Consider the following 20,737-nt stretch of genomic DNA (forward strand, 5'->3'; position numbering starts at 1 on the left):
CTCCTACCAAATCTGCACGGAGTTACGGGCCAGCTAATCAATCAAACTCCGCCCGCTCGTACCCTTCTGCAGCTGTGGGTGGCCGCTTACTTGAGATCTTTTCGAGTCAAATCGGGACCTCTCGTTGAACCTCAACTTCCAGTCCCCCTAAGCCATCTCCAATTATTGCGCCCACGCCTACATCACCATATCTCAAAAATCACCAACGCAGTCTCACCACCGACCGCTGCCGTTGCCTGCTACCGAGCCTGTTTGTCTTCGCCAATTGATTCAGGTATGGCTTCACTAATATTCACCCTTTTTGTTTTTCATTGCTCTCTATCCGAGGTCATGCCGTGGGAGCCCATTGTTCATCTCATTTCCGCTGTGGATATGTAAGCTTGGGCAGCGGTCTAAAGCTCTGCATTTCAGTGGCTAATCGCACCACCCAATTAGTTCTTCGGACCCGATCGTTTCGCAACGCTCCGTTTCCGCGTCCGTGCTCGCCGTGGAGCCCGCATACATCTCTCGCCTTCGCTTTTCTCTCTTCTTCCTCATTCTCCGTAACTCGGGACCTAAATCATAACACGGCTCTATTCATCGCCGGACACTCTCACCAAGCCGATCGTATTCATCGTCTTCGGGAACGATACTTGGCTCACGATGTCGGGAAAAATGACTCTTTATAAGTTGGTGGTGCTCGGAGACGGTGGTGTAGGGAAAACGGCCCTTACGATTCAGGTTAGCCGCCACCGCGATCTTTCAGCGCCCTCACTCGCAGTAGCTGACCATTTCCTTGTGCTATAGTTATGCTTGAATCACTTTGTCGAAACCTACGATCCGACTATTGAAGATTCCTACCGCAAACAAGTGGTAATCGACCAGCAGTCATGCATGTTGGAGGTGTTGGACACCGCCGGCCAGGAAGAGTATACAGCACTGAGGGATCAGTGGATTCGGGATGGAGAGGGATTTGTGCTTGTCTACAGTATCACGTCGAGAGCTTCGTTTTCCCGCATACAGAAGTTCTATAATCAGATCAAGATGGTAAAGGAGTCAGCGAACTCTGGATCTCCCTCGGGTGCCAGCTACTTGGGTTCTCCCATGAACACCCCTTCTGGCCCTCCGCTCCCCGTGCCGGTCATGCTGGTCGGCAACAAGAGCGACAAGGCTGTCGAGCGTGCGGTTTCAGCACAGGAAGGACAGGCTCTTGCCAAAGATCTTGGTTGCGAATTCGTCGAGGCCTCCGCCAAAAATTGCATTAACGTGGAAAAGGCATTCTATGATGTCGTGCGCATGCTTCGTCAGCAACGCCAGCAGCAAGGCCGCTCGCAAGATCGGCGGCCGACAGGAGGAGCCCGTGACCCTGGCCCTGAATATCCTCGGTCGTTCCGACCTGACCGCAACGGCAGTCATCGACGTCCGTTCAAGTGCACAATTCTGTGATTCTGTGATCATGTACAAATGGTCAGCCGACTGGCTCCTTGGGACCGTTCAGCGTCGGTCTCAAATCTTGCAAGAAGCGAAAGACACAATAGCCAAGTATCAGAGATCGGGCCGGCGACAGTGCCCAAATCACTCTTTCGTCTTATACCTGACTCGACCTTCTGCATGCGTGGCCCTTCTAACCGAGCCTTTTCGAGTTAACTGACGACATCGATCTATTATTCTGCCTTTCACTTGCTCATATTGGTTGTTTGACGGGCTGCTGATCCTCCTGCCCTTCTTCAGAGTGCGGTCTGCAAATTCTTCCCGTCCGATATGTCATGCTTAGTTAACAGTGCCATTTTCTTTTGCTGCCATAGGTGCACCTTTGTCCACCAATGCAGGTTGAGCATCGGGATATGCTTGATGCACAAATTGCGTTTGCGCATTCCCAATGTCATGTGGGGACTGAACTTTTGAATCTATCGCAGGGTGTTTCGGCTACAGGAGGGTGTTATGTTTCAAGACATGGGGATCAAGGAGCTCTCGGGACTACTAAAGAGGTTCGCGCTTCGCGTGCGCCCTTTCTTCTGTTCATTTCTCTCTTTTGCAATAATCTGTGTGTGGATTTGTTCTTCTCTCCTTTCTTTCCTTTCCTTGTTCTTTCTCTCCATTGCTATTGTGGTTCGATGCCCCTTGGCCCAGCCCCAAACTGGATATGGATTCTGCTTTCATATCTGCTTCACCCTGGTGAAGTTCATCGGAATGGACGCAGCCGATAAACTTCACGGGTGAAAGAGAGCCACCTTAAGGTGGACGAATGAGATGGGCACGATGGATGTCATTGGTGGACACGAGATTTCAATGAATGATTCGCTTGGAAGCCAGCGGAGAGGATGGCAGTCGACCGTTTAGCAGGCATTGCGATATGATACCCTATGGCTGAACTCTTTCGAGTTGTGCTTTGTTCTGTTTCCCTTCTATTGGAGGTTTTTTCTTTCTCCCTTTCCTTTTACCTTTGATTTTTTGCTCTGTTCATGTTGATGCATCTGTACTGAAAACAAAAGACCAAAAGAAGGCTCAATTTATTAAATGATAGAATGCAATGTGAAATGACCATGTTCCCCTTGTTCCTGTGCTAGGCTGGTAGCTGAAAAATGGTCGATCTGATCCCGGGAGGACTGGACTTCTTCCACGTGTGGGGAAAGCTCCCTCCTCTGCCGCCGTGGACAGCTCAGTTGACCACCATTTCTTTCCCTCTCGCTTATTGAAAACAACCTAATCTATTTTCCAGTTTGCACATTTACATACACGGCTAGCAGCCTTGGAAACCTTACTTCACTGCACCTGGGCTGCGTCTTCGGATGATTTCATGGTACGCAATCTGTTCAGTTCCTGTGCAGTGCGGGGGCAAAGTCTTTTTTCTCAACTTACCGTCAAGGTCATGCATACAGAGGTACAATCGTCTCTTCACGCCCCTGGATCCTTTTTGACCCGTCATGCTATACGCAGTGGCATATTCGCTCAACCGGTGTCATCGAAGGTCAGTCGAATGCCTTGCCCCTTGTGAGGCTGTTCCGGCTACGACCATATTAGCTTATGTCGGCAGTATAGCTGATGTTGATATCCGCACGACCTTACTCCGGACGGGCAAAAACCCTGACGAGGCCACAATGCCATGATTCCTGCGGCTCCCATTCTCCACTGGTGGAGTTTGCCTGTTTGCCATGCATATTGCCGTGTTTCGTGCAAGGCGACTATCGCACGGTGGTTTCTTTTGAGATAACAGGAAACGCTAGCCAGCGGCCAAACTTTTAAAGACCCTTCGGTGTCGCGGTGTCGACAACTTCGCGACACAATAACGGGTTCGAGCATCCAGGCCATGGTGTCCTACGGCATCGGGGTTCAAGGCCCCATAGCCCAGCAATTGTTGGTAAAAAGTTCCACCGGAGTAGCTACCAGACAACAAGGGCTTGTGAGAGAAGCAGGTGGCCATGTTCAAGTCTGCCTCCCAGATATTTGGGGGTGCTTTGCTTTGCGCTTCTGACAGTGGATAGCTGGCAGGGACTCTCGTTGTTAGGGCGACAGCAATCTCTATGAATGTAAAACCGTTGGGATCTTCTGTAGCTTTGCCGTGGCCCATTTCTGACTGCGGAGAATCGGGAACCCAGCATTGTGCAGGCATAATAAAACCGTTCGATTGGTGTATCCTTCCCCGAAGCTATGTTCCGGGATGGATGGTAGCCGTCCGGGACGACGCCCATCACTGGACTGGCTCAGGGGTGTGCAGCGCCGCCACTCTTGCTTCCATCCTCGCCTGCCTCATCATCTCTGCCATCTCATGTTTGATTAGAATCCGCGAGTCAGCCGATGCTTGGGTTTGATACGCATGTCATTGACGATGCCGGCGAGAAAGTGCATCCAGGCGTCACAGGTAAGCTTGTGTTGGGTTGGCGCCGACCGCAGTTACCCGTCTATATCAAGACGAGGAGCAGTTCTACCACGGATCTCTGCAGTGGTAACAGCTATGACAGCGATCCCCTAAGTTCCTATCTTCCCTTTCATTTTGTCCTATTGCGGTCGAGTGAATTAAGACTCTCCTGGCTTTGATTGAGCTTTACAAGAAAAGAAGTGAAGAAAAGTTTGCATTAAGGCCGGTCTCTGCTAATGACTTACGATAGAGTGGATATCCTTCGAAGACATCCAATCATCGAACATTGAAGCTGGAAGTTATCGAACGTATGAGGCGCTGCTGGCACAACAACTGAGCAAGTTCCTCACAGACTAGATTGAACGACAGGCTAACTCGTAACAAAAGTCGACTATTGATTGAAAGAGATAAACGCCATGAAACAACGCTACCTACTCTAGTTGAAGGCGGCCTCAGAGCACGAATTAATGTGCTATTCAAGCGGACAGCAGGATACGCAGGTAGCGGATGTCTTGCTCTTCCTGAATACGTGGAAGCATCAACCTTTGTTTGATCTGAATCCAATATTGCATGGCCACCGATGATGACCGGTCGGATATTCGCATATTCCTTTACCAGTAGCCGGGTCGTACAGACGCTGATCGGAGCGGTCAGCTACTCGGGCAAGGGCAACCGTTAGGACGTGACTTCTTCTGGAATACCCAACAGCCGGGATTTGCTAACCACCAACGGTGTCTGTCAACCCAACCATCTTAATTAGAAGATGTTTAGTCGGCTCGTGTCACGACATTCGGGGCCAGTATACAAGAAGAACTGGCCTTCCCAAACGAGCATGACCCAAGGGAATCTCTCCATATGTGCACGGTCTCGCTCGACTGCGGTACGCCTTTTAAGCTAGAGTTTACCAGTACCAGATCAAGGTCGGGTTAAAGGCGTGCGGCCTTCGGGGAATTATCGATAAAACTTGGAATCGATTGAATGTCAGAGAGACACGCCTCACACATCGACATTAAGATTATACACAAAGATGAGGAGGGCTGATAATTAAGGAAACCAAAGATGAAAAGACATGCAAAGCCCAAGCCCAGGGGAAACAGAATATGGATCATCGAAGTTGGGGTGAGGAAAGATAATAAGCAAGCCATCATAAAGAATCAGACCAAGTTATATGGCAAGTCGTGAGAAATGAAAACAGAAAGATATTCTCACGCACAAACACAAGGTTAAGTCACTGACACGCGAACAAAGGAGACCGTCTTCCACTTCCCCTTCTAAATCATTCCAGTCACGACGAAATTAGTACTTCTTACCCCAGTCGGCCGCCACCCACCCAGATTGCCTACCGAAGGGAAGGGGAGGGGGGATAAAGAACCAAGTATGGTCAGCAGACGGAGGTAGAAGATACATCATCATAGTAAGTGAGTTGGATTTGAATTTGGATTTGAATCTGATTTTGTTGCTCTTCATAGTCCAACGTCGGGCCCTGACTGAAGAAAATAAGGGCAGAGAAGATTATAGGAAGTCGGGTCGACAAGGGATACTCCTACAACATCTTCATCTGTCCTTTCAGTCTTCCTCCGGGTCTTCTATACACTAGAGAAACCCCTAGCTTTCAAATGGACTTGAGAGCGATTTACAGCAGGTAGGCGACGAGGGCGAAGACGGTGGCAAGACCGGCACCGGCACCGACGGCAGCGCGGGAAGCACCACCAGTGAAGACAGGAGCGGAGGGGCTGGTGGCAGAACCGGTGTTGGAGCCGGTGCCCTGGGCAGAAACACCCTCGGGGGAAGAGCCGGTGGCCGAGGAAGAGCTGGAGCCGGAGCTAGAGCTGGAGCCGGAGCTAGAGCTGGAGCTGGCGACGGGGCTGGCCGAGGCGGAGGGGATGGGCTTGGAGGAGGAAGGACGGCCGGAGGGGATCACGGGACGGGTAGAGAAGATACCGCTGGGTCCGGGGGTAGGCTTGGCACCCTGGGGGTGAGCTCCCGTGGGTCCGTTGGGAGCGGAAGCACCAGCGCCGGGGGAGCCGGGGGAGCCAGAGGAGCCGGAACCTTCACTAGGAGAACCACCATTGCCGACAGCAGAGGCACCGCTAGGGGAGGACTCCGAACCGGAGTCAGAACCGGAGCTGGGGGTAGAGCCGGTGTTGCCGGAGGAGGCACCGCTGGGAGAGGACTCAGAGCCAGTAGAGCCGGGGGTAGATCCGGAGCCGGAGCTGGGGGAAGGGCCAGTACCAACGGCGTCGGCACCGCTAGGGGAGGCCTCGGAACCGGAGCCAGAACCAGAGGAGCCGGAGCCCGCGCTGGGAGAGGCACCGGAGCCAGTAACAACGGCGGCGCCGGTCTCAGTGGCAGGAGCAGCGGTGGCAGAGCTAGATTCTCCATATCAGTCATGCTGTTTACTTGGTCTTGTTTGGAGGCACACGAGGCACGTACCACTTGTCGCAGTGGGTCACGGTGGAGGTGACCAGGGGAGTGCTGTAGGTGTAGGCGGTGCCGGAGATAGTGACGGTGGTAGGCTGTTCACGAATCAGTCTCCAAGTCTTCCAAGAAGAAAATAATATGAAGCAGCTGGCTTAGGCATCGACAAACTCACCTGAGCAGCAGAAGGGTTGCCTTGGCTGACAGTGCCGGGACCAGCGGCCAGAGAAGTGGCCTTGGGGCAGTAAGTGGCGTACTCGGTCACAACCACGGTCTTGTACTCGGTCGCAATGGCACCGGCAGCCAGAGAGGCGACGACAGCAGCAGAGGAGACACGCATGATGAAATGATTGACGGTGTGTGTATATGTGTGTTGAGCTCGAGATTGGCGGAGGAATGATTTGACGGTGGGTTTATATTGGTGTCAAAAAGAGTGACGGTTTAACGAGTTGATCGACGGTGTCGAGATAAAGAACGTAATCGGTACAGAGACCGGGATTGTCAAGATGAAACAGCGAGTGCGTGGGGTGAGAAGGAGAGAGAGAGAGAAGAAGAAGAAGAAGAGAGAGAGAGAGAGGAAGAAGAAAAGAGGGCGGAGGGAGGGTAGAAAAGGAGAAACGGGCTGCTGGCGAAGCAGTTCACTTCAGGGACCACTAGAATAGACTAGTCTACTGACTTACTCTTCATTTCCTTTTTTTCCTATGGGAGATTAAATGAAATCTCATCATGGATGGCTTAGTTGCTTTACTAGTCCGTTTCACCTCCAGCGGGGGCGGAACCGTAATATTCGCTAGGGCTCCACGCCAGGGGGGGGAAGGAAAGGCGTTCTTCAGCTCGTGTGGCTTGACTGACTGTTTTACTTAGTGTAGTAGTAAACCACTGGCAGGGGAACGGGGAAAGAGACGGGGTAGTGTTCTTCTAAAACGTTAGAGAGAAAGACATGATGGTGGTGGCGATGGTGGTGATGCAGGATGCAAGGCACCAGGCACAGTACTACAGTATAGGGCTTGGCTCGATCAGCTGGTCTTCAACCGACTCAATTTAAGGAAACATTCAACAAACAACAAACAATTCCTCCGCCCGAGGCTAGACTCTTGGTCGTCACACTAGATTAGACCAGGGGTCTTTCTAGTAAACTGAATTTCCCTTCCGGGCAAAACAGGGTCTTAGACTACCGGTAAGTACTTGGCAATAATAATTAAAAGGAAGTCAAGAGTCGAGTCTGTTTTTAGGTAGAGTCCAGAATGTCCACGGTGGGAGAGAGGTGTTCCTGAGAGGTTCCCTGGTTAAGGGTAGGATCTATGGAGCCATGGAGAGTCATGGACCCAGTTCACCCATCCAATTTGAGGACTCCTGACCATCGTTGCCCGGTTTAGGTTGGCTTGACCGGCTGTGTCTCGGGTCCAACAAGGTTCAATTAAATCGAGGGGAGAGAGAGGGTTCGCTATGGACGATAGATGAGAATGAAGAGTTGAGCTAATTAGGAGGTCAGATAGTGTGTGTCTAGGTTTATTCGCCAGACAATCTGGATGTGAGCGCAGGGCTGTACAACCAATTACTTTCGGAGATTCCCAGGTACGGATAATGATTAATCCCTCAGCTTTGTGTCCCGACTTCCGAGTACCGGTTAGAACTTAGTACTACCTACTATCTATCTACTTCCTATTGCACCACTCCTGGCCCCTGGCCTGCTCGCAACGCCTCGATTCTATGACTACCTGGTAGTAGTAGCAGTAGCATTTACGCTCCATGTTGGCACTGCTGGCGAAGATATGACCTACATTGCTCACCTAACTACATCATCCACAATAACTTCCTATCATTGAACTCCAGTTTCATCCATCCTGATCCGTCGTGCTCAAAACACCGCGTCTTAGTCAGACTGGTACATGCCTGAGCTAACTAATCAGCACGTGCAGTCCGTCTCCGCACTAATTCTCCCCAACATGTCGCCCTCCACACTGATTCAAGGGAGGAAGGCCTTCCTGTCCATATGGAGCAGTGATTGAAGCATCAACCCAAATATCCTCTATAGCCAGCCAACCCACAGCCATGCGCATTAGCCAGGTACGTCGATCTCCTGACTTGACTTCCCTTGGGTTCACTCGAGTGATGATGACGTATCATTCTCTCGACAGAAGGACTAAGACCCCTCGGCTAATTGACCATCGTTCAGCTGTACACTTACCCCATCAAATCTATTCGGGGGACTCCCCTCTCCTCCGCCACCGTCACCCGAACGGGCTTTCTCTATGATCGCCGGTTCATGCTTCTCAAGGTTCTGGATGATGGCACCCTCGAGAACATGCACATTCCGGTCTTCCCGGAGATGTCCCTTTTCTATACCGATATAATCTACCCTAGTGAGGATGGGACAGAACCAGGACACATTGTGGTGACGTATCGGCCGGCTGTAGGCGCATCGATTGATGAAAATGGCAAACCAAGCCGCATCCTCCGCCTTCCCCTCAGTCCCGATACGCGAGGACTGGACGAGCTGACCATCGTGATGCATCGGAGTCCCACAAAGGGATATAATATGGGCCCGCAGTATAATGGTTGGTTCAGCGAGTGGTTCGGGTTTCCAGTCGTGCTGGCCTATCTGGGACCACATTCGAGGGGGGTCTTGGGCAGTTTTGCGCCGACAAAAAGTGCGGCGCATACCGAGGCGATCAAAAAGGGAAAGCCCGGAAATAGAAAGGGAAATTCTAAAGGCGAGGGCGTTCTAACCGTTGGGACAGTAAGTGGAATTGCTGGGGTAACGCTTTTGTTTAATCTTTTGGTGGGCTTGGGTGCGACGGGTGAGAGCACAAGGCTCGGAATGTCAAGTGCGGCGGTGGCGGTCGCATTACTGGTGGTTGTGCTTGGAGGGATGGCTGTCTATGCTCGAGTCAATTCGAGAAGAGAAGAAGAGGAACACATCACTTTTGCGGATACGGCCCCGTATCTGCTGGTGTCAGCGACGTCGGTGGACAACGTGTCGGAGCGGCTAGAAGGGAACCTGAAAATGGATGTCACCAAGTTTCGCCCAAACATCGTGGTAGCTGGCGCAAACGAGGCCTTCGAGGAGGATTTCTGGGCGGAGGTGGTGGTTGGGTCTGACGAGGAAAGAAAAACACGGCTGCTGTTGACGGCCAACTGTATTCGGTGTCAGAGTCTCAACGTCGACTATGCGACGGGCGCAATGGCACAAGGAAAAACGGGTAATGTGTTAAAGAAACTGATGAAAGATCGTAGGGTCGATAAGGGAGCGAAGTATAGTCCAGTCTTCGGTCGGTACGTCTTCCTTGACGGTGACTCCGAGGGTCAGAAGGTGCAGGTGGGTGATGAGGTGGTGGTCGCTCGACGAGTAGAGGAACGAATGGTTTACGGTGAGTGTTGTCTGGGAAAGTGCATTAACTTCGATTTGGCTGGCTGACTGACTGGCTGACTGGCTTGCATAGACTGGCCTGGGTTGACCAATTGAGACTTTTGGTTGGGGGCCCAGAGTACGAACAGGAAATGAGAATCAACGTGGACCATCATTCATCGATGATATATCTCGGGGTATTAAAGTCCGGTTCCTGAATGATCCCATGGTACAACAGCAGGTCAACTGGTGATAGCAAAATTCAGTTCAGAATAAGGTATTACAAGTAGATAGTATGATCAGCACTGCATACCTGTCTCGAGCCGAAGTTCCGAACACAGAAGAGAAGCAGATGGATGGCTCGCTTCATTACGTCAAGTTCGTACAATAGTAAACAAGAATACGCACCGCCCCACTTTCCTTGCACCGCCACCTGCGCGGCAACCCTGCATGAGGCCAATCAGACAGGGTTAACATCTGACCTACACGTCCCCGCTCTATAGAATGATTATATCAGCGGGGCGTGGCGCAGCAGCCGGCAACAGCCACTGCGCCCATCAATTCCATCACCAATCCGTAGTTAGTTGGTTAATCATTTTGTAGTCATTCATTCTTCACACTGTTCTCCTTCTTGTCCGCCTGTCTTGACCATATCTACCATTCCCCTTCTTTCTTCTTTCCCTGCCTCAATTCCAAGGCTCTCTCATTATTGCGCCATCCACATTAGAACTGTCCTTGGCCTTATTCCCAACAGAGATACTTCTCCCTCCTCTACTGCCTACAATCGTTTCCGCCTGATCGTGTCTCAACCCCGCGGGGTCATGGATTACTCCGTCAACCTCCGCCGCAAGGACACCACCAAGGGTCCGCCCTTGAGGATCCTTTCCTTGGGTAGGTCCTTCGTCTCTAACACCAAAGCTTACATGGTTCTTCTCTTACTAACTCTTCTCTCTCAATCTTTAGACGGTGGTGGCGTCCGGGGCTATTCCATGCTCATTATTCTCCAAGAACTCATGTATCGCGTCTACGTTGAATGCGAAGGCAAAGCCCCTCGCCGTGAAGAGATACCCAAACCATGCGACCATTTCGATCTCATCGTCGGCACTGGTACCGGCGGTCTTATCGCCCTCATGCTGGGCCGCCTCCGCCTTGACCTCGAGACCTGCAAGGAAGTCTATGTGCGCATGACCCGCCGGGTTTTCGAAACCGATAAAACCATCGCCGGCATTCCCTTTCGGTCCACCCTCTTCAAGGCATCCAGGCTCGAAGAGGCTATCCGCGAATGTGTCCGGGAACATACCGTTTTCGAGGCCGAGGGTAACGACATGGCCTCCGGCAGTGCGCGCAATTCGCTCGCTGGTGCCCCCTATAGTCCTAATGCGGTCGCTATTCCTCAGCGCTCGGGCAGTCGCGCTAGCTTCAGCACGACTGGTACTGCGCACTCGTCTGGTCATGGTAGTCATCGCAATTCTACTTTTGTGAATGGCTTGCGGTGGGGAAATCCGGATGCATTGTTGTATGACAATCGGGAATATAGAACCAAAACGTATGTGCTCTCTCGCACTCCAAATAATAACATGGATTTGACTGACTTCTCAGTGCGGTCACCGCTCTCTACAAAGGTACCACCCGGAATGGATCGTCTGTCCTGCTGCGTTCCTACGATTCCCGCAAAGAACCCCCGCCCGAGTTCAACTGCACCGTTTGGCAGGCAGGCCGAGCCACCTCGGCAACCGGAATGGCTTTCAAGCCCATCCAGATCGGACAGCACGTGTTTATTGATGAAGGTGCCGGCACATACAATCCGGCTCCGCAGGTATTGGACGAAGCAACAGTGAACGAGTGGCCGGGCCGCGAGGTAGGCGTGTTCGTCAGTGTGGGTACCGGGAAACGGCCGCCAGGCACAAACAATCGCCAACACGAGTGGTGGGAGGACTTCTTTGGGGATGCGCTGGGCACGTTCGCGGAGGCGCGCCGGCGGCTGATCGCTAAAATAGAGGGCTGTGAAGACATTCACGTGGCGATGCTGCGCGACCATCTTTCGAAGCGAAACGTGAGCCAGGACAACTATTACCGATTGAATGTCGAGGTCGGGGTCGGCGAGTTTGGTATGAACGAGTGGAATCGTTTGGCGGATATTAGCACCAATACGCGACGCTACCTGACTCGGCCAGAAGTGAAGCGACAGATCCTCGATGCAGGGGTCAAGTTCGCCAAAATCAACCGACAGCATCGACGGCTGGCCGAACATGCGGACGCGAGCGGCGGAAATGATACGGCCGAGGAGACCAGTTCCATTCTGGGCAGCCCTGTCCTTTCGGTGCAGCCGCCATTGCCCCATCCAATGGCGGTGGAATTGCCCGCCGAACTGCCGGGCGATTTTGTTCCACGACCATTGGCGACCGACGATGCACTTCCCATGCATCCGACGCCGCACGATGCGGTTCTGGGCTCCCCGGCGCGGGGTTCCGGAAGTGATCTAGCCAGTCCAAGTCCCCACGGGTCTTCACGCCCCAGTTTTGAGCTGCCGTCGCATCATAGCGGGGAGGGAGTTCCCCCACCTGTACCCCCAAAGACTCCCATTCCGTACCCAGACCATCCCAGTGAACTGGGCGGGATCCCAATGCCGATGCCGCCAGTGATGCCGCCAATGACGACGAATAGTAACCACGGATATCCGGCAGCGAGCGGGAAAATGCGACCGCCGTATCCCATGGATGAACCCCCGGTGGTCAACAAGCAGCGGAAGCCGAGTTATCATGTCCGGTGAGGGGATTGAGGGAAGCCGCGATTCAACCTTCCTTGTGCCTAATAATGATATGACCTGTTAATAATTCTTGGGGTAGAGATTGGGTGGTACGGCGTCAGGAAGCTCAAAGGGAGTCCTGGCAGGTGCATGTTGGGGGCAGGAGGAGGAGGAGTTTTGTTTGTTTCTTTGTTTGTTTGAGGACTTGATGACATTGAAGGATACCCTAATGAGTGAATGAATTTCTTTTTCACATTTTTCATGGTGGTTAAGCAAGTTTGGGGAAGAAAGCATCAATTATACTGTAAATCAATCAATCAATCATAGTGCAGTGAAGGGAAACAAAAGCCGAGTTGGGGAAGGATTGAGACCCGCACGCAGCACGTGCAGTTCAACCTTCCCCAGCCCTCTCTTATTTTCGTGTTTATTTCCTGACTGCAGCTTGTTAGGTTCTACTTAGTACACTCGTCGTACTCTTACGAGGAGACAGCCACGTTGTGGAGTTTGGGCTGTATGTATTCTTCGTCTTCTTCTTCTCCTTCACCTCTTTCCAATTGAATTAATCTCTCTACCTGACACATTCCCATCCACATCACTCCACATTCCGCCGCTGTCGCAACTCAGCCTCTCTCGCACTGACAGTCTAGCGCCGTCTAAATATAATCGACAAATCCCCCCACCTCCACCACTGTCTTTTCGCCCCGATTTTTCTCCTCTCAGCCTGAAACCACTGATAGGAGAAGAGAAGCAGAGAAAAAGGGAACGAACAGAAAGGGGCCCATTTTCACTGCTGGCGGGGGTCTTTTCAATCGACTCATCGCTCATGTGGTTCCTTCCGCTCTAAACCACTTCCTTGTTCTCTCTTTCTCCTATCACTATCATCATCGTCATCATCATGGCTGCCACGACAACCGCCGCCGTGATGACGGCGCTCTACAACTACACCGCAACAACCGCCCTTCTGGCTGCCCGAGAGACAACATCCTCTGTCTCCTCATCGACCTCCTCATCGCGGCCCGCATCCTACAAAGTCGTCGGTATCTGCCTCGCCGTCGCTTCCGGCTTCTTCATCGGCACCTCCTTCGTCCTCAAGAAGATCGGCCTCCTCCGTGCCAATGTCAAATATAACGAAGAAGCCGGTGAAGGCTATGGCTACCTCAAGAACCTGTACTGGTGGGGAGGAATGACCTTGATGATCGTCGGAGAGATCTGCAATTTCGTAGCCTATGCTTTCGTTGATGCGATCTTAGTAACTCCGCTGGGCGCCCTCACTGTCGTGGTCTGCACCGTCCTCTCCGCCATCTTCCTCAAGGAACGACTCAGCTTCGTTGGCAAAGTTGGCTGTTTCTGCTGTATTATTGGCTCCGTGGTGATTCCGCTGAACGCTCCCGAGCAGTCATCCGTCAGCAATATCCAGGAGATGAAACATTACGTGATTGCGCCCGGGTTTCTATCGTATGCGGGCGTGATCATCGCCGGATGTATTTTCACCGCGCTGTATCTGGGCCCGCGATACGGGAAGAAGTCTATGTTCGTGTATCTCAGTATCTGCTCACTGATTGGGGGGTTGAGCGTGGTTGCGACGCAGGGTTTGGGGTCGGCTATTCTGGCGCAGATCAATGGCGAATCGCAATTTAAGGAATGGTTCTTGTATGTTCTATTGGTGTTTGTGGTCGCAACGCTCTTGACGGAAATCATATATCTGAATGTATGCCCCCCCATCGTGCTCTGACTGACGTGGGTTTGCGCTGACCAGATACAGAAAGCGCTAAACATTTTCAATGCCGCCCTCGTCACCCCAACTTACTACGTCTTCTTCACCAGCGCAACCATCGTCACCTCCGCCGTCTTATTCCAGGGTTTCCACGGCTCCGTCAAAGATATCGTCACCGTCGTCCTCGGCTTCCTACAAATCTGCGCGGGCGTAGTATTGCTGCAGCTCTCCAAATCTGCCAAGGATGTCCCGGATGCCGCCGTCTTTAAGGGTGATCTCAATCAAGTTCGCGAGGTTGCAACGCAGGAAGAACACGAATTCGAGCCCAAGGCCGACTCTATTCGCGGCGCCGCGGCTATCATCCGCCGCATTTCCACCCCACGCCGCACCATGGAAGCTGAAGAAGCCCGTCGCTATTATCGCGACCGCCAGGAGGACCTACGGACTCCTCTGGCCGAGAATGAAATCGTCGAATGGGATGGTTTGCGCCGACGCAAGACCGTTCTCGGTGAGGGTCCCACCATGGCAGCGCGCGCACGCACCCCGTCCGTCCGACAGCCCCCACTCCCACCGCTGGGTATGGCCCGCGTACCAGAGGAACAAAACTGGGAGGCTGAGAAGGACAACGAACCGACCCGCCCGGCTACAACACAGAGTAGCCATTCGTTCCTAGATGACCTCCGCTCGCGCGCGAACAACCTCTTCCACCCAGCGTGGCAGCCCCTACATAAGGAGCCGTCGCATTTGTCTGACGCTGACCCCGTGTCGCTGACAGCCATGGCAGCAGGCCGCAAGTATCCTGACACGCATTATACCGGCCCAGTCGACAACTCCATCCGATCGATCGTCAATGCAGAGGATTACGACCATATCGATCCCCCGAGTCCTCCGGCGCACGGCGGCGCGGAACGGCAATTCTCATTCAACAGCGTCATCGGACGAATGAAAGCCAGCAGCCCCGAACCAGTCACCCCCCGCAGTGTCTCACGGCAAAGTGGTCACCATCATCAACCTCATAATCATTACCACCGTTCGTCGGGTGCAACCGAGGAAGAGCGCCTTGGCCTGGTGCGAGGAGACTCGAGATCGGATGACCTGGATGGAAAGGCCCTGGACAGTACTTATGATGACGATGATATTTGGAATGATGGACCAGACCCGTTGCCTTCGGGTCATCTCCACCGGGCAGACTCCCCTGAATCGCATCGCATGTTCTCCAGCGAGTCACTGTATCCGGCGCGACTGCGCGTGAACCCGCTTCCCCCTCTGCCTGATGAAGAACCGCTGGCCGATCCATATGCGCCAATTGGAATGACAAGCTTACGACGCGAGTCTGACAGTAGCGCTGGGACATTTGTCTCGTCACCGCCGGCCCGCGGGAGTGGGAATGGGGGAAGCAGCGAGGGATGGCGGAGACACCGATCGGGACTGAGCAGTGGAGGGGGCAGTGGAGGTCTCCCTGGTAAGAGGGGGACGTTCATTTAGGGACTTGGATCTGGGCTGTATGACATGATATATGATATAATGATGCTTGATGAAATCTGTAATGTATATATGATGATGGGATATATTAATGTGTGTGTCTGTGTTTTGCTCTTTGCTGAGATATTTTGAAGTAATGCCGTATGTATATATAGGACTTCATCAAAGGCTGTCGGGTGGGGTATCTTTTGTTACGAAGTGGTGAGAAGCTTGTTGACGATGAAAATGTCTTTGGCCAGACGAGCCTGTATGTTTGCGCATCATAAGCCGACCGTAGAGGGTGGTGTCACTGCCGACGACGATGAGGAGCAGAATCCGAGCACACTCCTCTGCCTTCCTCCCAATTGAACCGCATACCTCCCTTCCGACAGCCGTTTCCCAGCTTTAATGCTATCCAGAACCCTATCATTCGATCAGCCCATGCAAATCTTGAATCAAGGGGGAAAAAGCTTACCATTGAAGCCCCACAACCTTGATCCCCTTCCACCCTCCGCGTTGAATCTCCTTCTGGATCTTTGTAGCTGCGAGCCCACCCCCGGCGCCGCCGTTCCCCGGTCCCGCATTGGGAACGCCGATGATGACATGAGTAATCTTGCGAGAGAGGGAGAGACTGAGGGTTGCTCCTTGCGTGACCAGAAGACGTTTGAGAGTATGGTCAGATATCAGGGGTGTTGTCTGGCCGTTGATGTGGATGGTGAGAGAGGCGAATATCTTCTTGTTGGTGGGTTCGGCTTGCAGGAATGGTGACTTTGATTCTGGGGCCGCGGCTGTTGCCGTGGAAGGGGGTGGTGAGAATGTTCTGGATGTAGTAGAAGGAGCTGGACCTGGGTCTGTAGTTGTGGTTGTGGTCGTGGACAGGAAGGAGGTAGTAGGAGGTGGTGTAGGTCGAGACGTGGAGGAAGTGGCTGTAGACACCCGTCCAACCGTGTCGCGTTCCCTCGAATCGTCCAATCTCACTGCTGTTGCTACTGCTGATGGTGATGGTAAGGCGGTAGCAGCAGTATCTGTAGCCCTAACAGAGTGGCTGTACCCCGTGTGTGCCTTCACTTTCTTTATACCAGCCCACTCCAAATCATCATAATCACCACCACTCCTATCAATAGCAGGGTATCCACGTTTCCGAACCTGTCCACCAAGCATATTCCGTATATCCAACTGACCGGCGGGAGTCGACGTCAACGACGACCTAGACCGACCATGCAGCATCGGGGGCGCTCGCCTGGACGACCCATGCGAGCACAATTGTGAGTGGCTGTTATTGTTGTTGTGATTGTTGTCCCCCGAGCAAACGGACTCCGGACGAGCAAACACCCACTCTCCCCTTTCCTCCGTTCCCTCCTCCCCGGGCTTCCCAGCCGACAGCAAAGATCCAGACGAAGTGCAATCCCCATCCTTCGAGCCAAACTGTCGCGCCAATTTCTCCCGCCGGGTGATCCGCCATTCTCGGCCGCGGGAGCCCCCATCGGCCACCTGGTGGCCCGTAGAAGCGGAGTTGAAGACATCGAAGAAGCGGGCGCGGGGTTGAGGATTTGGGTTGAATTTGGGTTTCGCGAGCGGTGGTGGCATTGTTCTTCTTTTTTTTTTTAACCCTTGCTCGGTTAATTTACTTGGTGTTCTTCTTTCTGATTATTAGAGGTGGATATATGGGTGGCAGCAGATGCGATTGGAGGAGGAGATAAAGGGTTGAGGGGGGGAGAGCGTATTGGCGCTGTGGGGAAGAGCTTAGATTTGTCGTTGGTCTTTCACGGTTCTTGTCGAGGGGGATGATGTTGCACACTTGGTGGAATGTTTTTGTTTGAATGAACCATGTTGCGTAGGGGAGAGAGAATGGTCATGTGATGGTTATTTGAGTGGGCTGGGGCTTATCGATAAGCTTATCTTATCTCGCCTCCAGGTAGTTACATATCTATGGTGCGGAGTAAGTTATACTATATACTCTTTTGCCACATTTCGTGCTGGCTGTGCAACTTGTCCAGACTCATGCCATTCACAGAATCCTCGCTGTTTCTTCATCATTCTCCCTACTATGAGATCTATCTAGCATATACATGGTGTGCTAGAATTATGGATGATTATGTACGAAAGCAGGAAATACCAACCTACTTCAATCGGTATTGATGACGGCCAAAGATATATATCTGAGTGAGTACCATGGCCAGGAAAAGTTACTCAGACCTGATAAAGTTACCGTACATGGCGTCGCAGGGCAACACTACCTCACCCGCTAGGATCCTAAGCAAGTCCAATGCATGCTAACGTGAAAATTAGCATACAGTGACATCGTCTACATATTTATCTCATCCCTCCAGCCAAGCCTGCTTTATGTCGCACAACGCATGCATTCCAGAGCGGCGGCGCCAGCAGCAGCAGAAAGACGGTGAAGCGAGGCAAATGCGTGGCTGGGTGGTTTGCTGGTGGTGTAATCAAGGGATGGATGGATGGTTGGATGGATGGATGGGTACTAAACCTCCACCATCATTGATCAGCTGGACAAGCTATAATTAGGGGCAGACCGTCCCCTTCGGAAAGGGGCCATGGATCGGCCGCTATGAAAGTGACATACATATGTATGTCACTTTGGAATGTGCACACCACACTACGTGCTGTAGCTCGACCCTCAAGTAGTGCAAAGCAAAATCCCAGAGGGGAAAATTAAATGAAGGGGAGTACAATAGCGACATCTCCATCACGATCTCCAGGTATGTTAGCGACCCTACCTCAACAAAACGGCCAACCCGACCCTGCGCCCGCATATGCATCACGGGTCGCTGCAGCTGAAACCGACCCTGGCACAGACGCGCGAGGAGCGGCAAGGATAGCACACGAGAGAAGCGGTCAGTCAGTCGAGGACTTTGAGATGAAATCGACAATCAGCCATGTTCTCCGGCTGGCGGCGTCAACGGCGACCGGGCGCGAGGCAGAAACGAAAGAAGGATGGAAGGAACGAGGAAGGAGAGCCAGTGAGATTTGCTAGCTGTACATACGTGGTCGCGTCCGCTGCCAATCAATGCATGGACCAGGTTGACCAATCCCGGCAAGGAAGTCATCGTTCCTTAATATAGTTGTCCCTATTAATCCATTATTTTGCTGGTTAACAGACCAGAAGAGAAGAGGCCCGTGCCGCGGAAGCGAGGATCCTCAGTCCGGTTGGCAAGCGTCGCCACTTGGTCTAGGTCGCACCTCTCAGAGTGTCTGTGACACTCTCCAGTTGGGGTATGGGATGATGCCATCGTGACATGCCCAACGACATTTTGGATCATAAGGTTGTAATTGGTTCAGGTAAGGCCCCCTGTGTATTGGATCCGGATCGCTCAGATTTACCAGAGTAGGGTGATTCCAACAGAAAAGAAAAAGCCTGTGAGTGAGAAGAACGCGGCAGGATTCCACATCCGCAATTTCCTGGTCCTCCACTAAGGCAAGGCAGTCCACCTGTGCAGTCGATCGTGCACGGGTAACTCGCCGGAACATGCAATGTAAGGTTAATTACTGCGTGCAGCCCGCCCTCCACCACCGACGGGCGACTTCGGATCATCAGATGATGGCTTTACCCACCCTCCCCGAACCACATTAAGAACAGACCTTAAGCCCATCGGCGCTCATTTATTGGCTCTCCTGTGTTAATCGCGGCGGCTGTCGCAGTCGGACACGGATGGACGAAGAAAGCGACTCGGTCTGAGCCGCGTTGTGATGGTCGGTCGATGCTGTCGCGGATTTTCATTGACGGCTTAGACAACTGCCGAACAGATGCAGAAAGGGTAGGATTGAATCGACTGAACCAATCACAGGGCTGCCATGTCATCCCGAGCATCTAACGACCATTCCGGAGATTCATATCGGTGCTCAAAACCAGGTATTTTAAGCGCCGATGGACATATAGAGCGAGTTAGTCTCTACCTGGAACTGGGGTTCTTGGGGGCCATTTTGTCTCCCTTCGCTCGACACGGTAATCTGCCCTGTATTTGTGACTTCCGAGCCCGGGAAGTTGATGACGATGATGCAAATTGTCCGGTCGGAACAAAGAATTCAATAGAACATGTTCCTCGACCGGTTGATCCCGCGTCCCCTCAGCAAGATAATGCGTAGGTCGCACTGCAGGCGGAGATTCGTCTCCCCCCAGGGGTCTCCAGACGGTGAGGGGACTATTAGCCACTAGTCGCGATTGATGGCCTCGGCTCGAACCCCTCAGCCCCGGCTGAATGTTCTGGGAGGGGGATGGGAGCTGCCGGTCTGTCACTCACTCGTGCTAGTCATGGCCGGAACTGCACTCCTGTACATCCGGCTGAAAGGCTGTTAGACTAGAGTTGTTGGGACAGCTGAAGAATTGCTAGATTAGACGCGAGGCGACCTGGTAGGTGGTTCGCTGCTTGCACTTGCATGGTCGCTGCAGGTACAGCCGAGGATTTGACAGGTAAACCATGGCTAGCCTGGCGCAACCTCTCCAAAGCTGTGTGGTAGTCTCGATACAACAGTCCGACTGAAGGATTGCTCCACGCAAAGGAGAAAAGAAAAAAAGAAAAAAAGAGCTCAAACTTGTTGAAAGAGAAAGTCTTAGCAAATTGGAGTCGGGATGGAAAGTCTCGAATCTCTCTCCACTTCTGCACCCGGAGTAATTCCTCACTCACGCTTTGAGGAAAGCGAGACCAAACCGGACCGGCCATCAAGAATCAGTCGTCGACCCTCCGTCCTGAATGGTGTATCGAATGAGCGAAGCGGCGCGCGATCTCCGGCCGTGATTGATCGATTTGATCCCCGTGCATTTACGCAGTTCGTCCTAGCGTGGCAGGGATGGGCCCGGATGCCAGAGGGACCGGCGGTTGACTCCGTCGAGCCCGTTCACTGTTAGGGAGCCGCTAGTTCTTTTAGTCAGGATTGTCGGAGCTTCTATCAGTGTCAGCTGTAGGGCGGAGTGCAGTGTGACGGGTTGACGGGGAGGGGAAGGGAGGAGGGGAGGAGAAGAGAAAGAGGAAGCCCTGAGGGGATTGGTATCAGGTATCGGGGGGGGAAATCCTTTAGCTCGTCGAACTAAAAGGGACTAAATGAACTAAAAAAGCCTCCAAGCTTGATTAGGCGCAGTTCTAGCGCGGGGCCATTTATGGTCCCTGGGCTGGACCACTGGAGATAGAAGAAAGAAAGATTTATGGAGTACTACTCCGTACTGCAAATGGAATTATCATTGATGCTGGTGCTGGTGCT

General features: G+C 52.6%; 9 protein-coding genes across 9 annotated transcripts; 6 read left to right on the top strand and 3 right to left on the bottom strand.

Annotated features, from left to right (window-relative positions):
* Positions 1 to 642: 642 nt before the first annotated feature.
* rasB (Ras small monomeric GTPase RasB) lies at positions 643 to 1,425 on the top strand (the record flags this gene model as incomplete). The annotated part of the gene is made up of 2 exons (XM_025691541.1): positions 643 to 720; positions 787 to 1,425. 2 exons carry the CDS (start codon positions 643 to 645, stop codon positions 1,423 to 1,425), a joined length of 717 nt encoding a protein of 238 aa, XP_025554201.1.
* Positions 1,426 to 1,614: 189 nt separating this feature from the next.
* On the top strand, positions 1,615 to 2,301 carry BO97DRAFT_237092 (uncharacterized protein). The gene has a single exon (XM_025690752.1). It carries the CDS (start codon positions 1,803 to 1,805, stop codon positions 2,184 to 2,186), a length of 384 nt encoding a protein of 127 aa, XP_025554202.1. The 5' UTR covers positions 1,615 to 1,802; the 3' UTR covers positions 2,187 to 2,301.
* A 3,167-nt stretch (positions 2,302 to 5,468) lies between these two features.
* On the bottom strand, positions 5,469 to 6,593 carry BO97DRAFT_421844 (putative GPI anchored protein; the record flags this gene model as incomplete). Its single annotated transcript, XM_025696735.1, has 3 exons — positions 5,469 to 6,204; positions 6,269 to 6,351; positions 6,429 to 6,593. 3 exons carry the CDS (start codon positions 6,591 to 6,593, stop codon positions 5,469 to 5,471), a joined length of 984 nt encoding a protein of 327 aa, XP_025554203.1.
* A 1,259-nt stretch (positions 6,594 to 7,852) lies between these two features.
* Positions 7,853 to 9,935, top strand: BO97DRAFT_441100 (MOSC domain protein). The gene is made up of 3 exons (XM_025698136.1): positions 7,853 to 8,320; positions 8,430 to 9,624; positions 9,697 to 9,935. Exons 1-3 carry the CDS (start codon positions 8,306 to 8,308, stop codon positions 9,717 to 9,719), a joined length of 1,233 nt encoding a protein of 410 aa, XP_025554204.1. The 5' UTR covers positions 7,853 to 8,305; the 3' UTR covers positions 9,720 to 9,935.
* Positions 9,936 to 10,211: 276 nt separating this feature from the next.
* On the top strand, positions 10,212 to 12,659 carry BO97DRAFT_385246 (putative Patatin-like serine hydrolase). The gene is made up of 3 exons (XM_025693460.1): positions 10,212 to 10,493; positions 10,566 to 11,148; positions 11,202 to 12,659. The coding sequence occupies exons 1-3, from the start codon at positions 10,424 to 10,426 to the stop codon at positions 12,370 to 12,372; spliced, it is 1,824 nt and encodes a 607-aa protein (XP_025554205.1). The 5' UTR covers positions 10,212 to 10,423; the 3' UTR covers positions 12,373 to 12,659.
* A 611-nt stretch (positions 12,660 to 13,270) lies between these two features.
* BO97DRAFT_338988 (DUF803 domain membrane protein) lies at positions 13,271 to 15,547 on the top strand (the record flags this gene model as incomplete). The annotated part of the gene is made up of 2 exons (XM_025691539.1): positions 13,271 to 14,056; positions 14,111 to 15,547. 2 exons carry the CDS (start codon positions 13,271 to 13,273, stop codon positions 15,545 to 15,547), a joined length of 2,223 nt encoding a protein of 740 aa, XP_025554206.1.
* Positions 15,548 to 15,675: 128 nt separating this feature from the next.
* On the bottom strand, positions 15,676 to 17,428 carry BO97DRAFT_237240 (uncharacterized protein). The gene is made up of 3 exons (XM_025690753.1): positions 17,322 to 17,428; positions 15,999 to 17,265; positions 15,676 to 15,946 (listed from the first exon to the last, which is right to left on the bottom strand). Exons 2-3 carry the CDS (start codon positions 17,108 to 17,110, stop codon positions 15,805 to 15,807), a joined length of 1,254 nt encoding a protein of 417 aa, XP_025554207.1. The 5' UTR covers positions 17,111 to 17,265; positions 17,322 to 17,428; the 3' UTR covers positions 15,676 to 15,804.
* A 666-nt stretch (positions 17,429 to 18,094) lies between these two features.
* BO97DRAFT_403682 (uncharacterized protein) lies at positions 18,095 to 18,562 on the top strand. Its single transcript, XM_025694794.1, has one exon. It carries the CDS (start codon positions 18,201 to 18,203, stop codon positions 18,516 to 18,518), a length of 318 nt encoding a protein of 105 aa, XP_025554208.1. The 5' UTR covers positions 18,095 to 18,200; the 3' UTR covers positions 18,519 to 18,562.
* A 1,171-nt stretch (positions 18,563 to 19,733) lies between these two features.
* Positions 19,734 to 20,456, bottom strand: BO97DRAFT_237251 (uncharacterized protein). The gene has a single exon (XM_025690754.1). It carries the CDS (start codon positions 20,200 to 20,202, stop codon positions 19,840 to 19,842), a length of 363 nt encoding a protein of 120 aa, XP_025554209.1. The 5' UTR covers positions 20,203 to 20,456; the 3' UTR covers positions 19,734 to 19,839.
* Between the last annotated feature and the right edge of the window lie 281 nt (positions 20,457 to 20,737).

The sequence above is a fragment of the Aspergillus homomorphus genome (genome assembly GCF_003184865.1).
Source record: "Aspergillus homomorphus CBS 101889 unplaced genomic scaffold BO97scaffold_6, whole genome shotgun sequence".
NCBI classification, from domain to species: domain Eukaryota; kingdom Fungi; phylum Ascomycota; class Eurotiomycetes; order Eurotiales; family Aspergillaceae; genus Aspergillus; species Aspergillus homomorphus.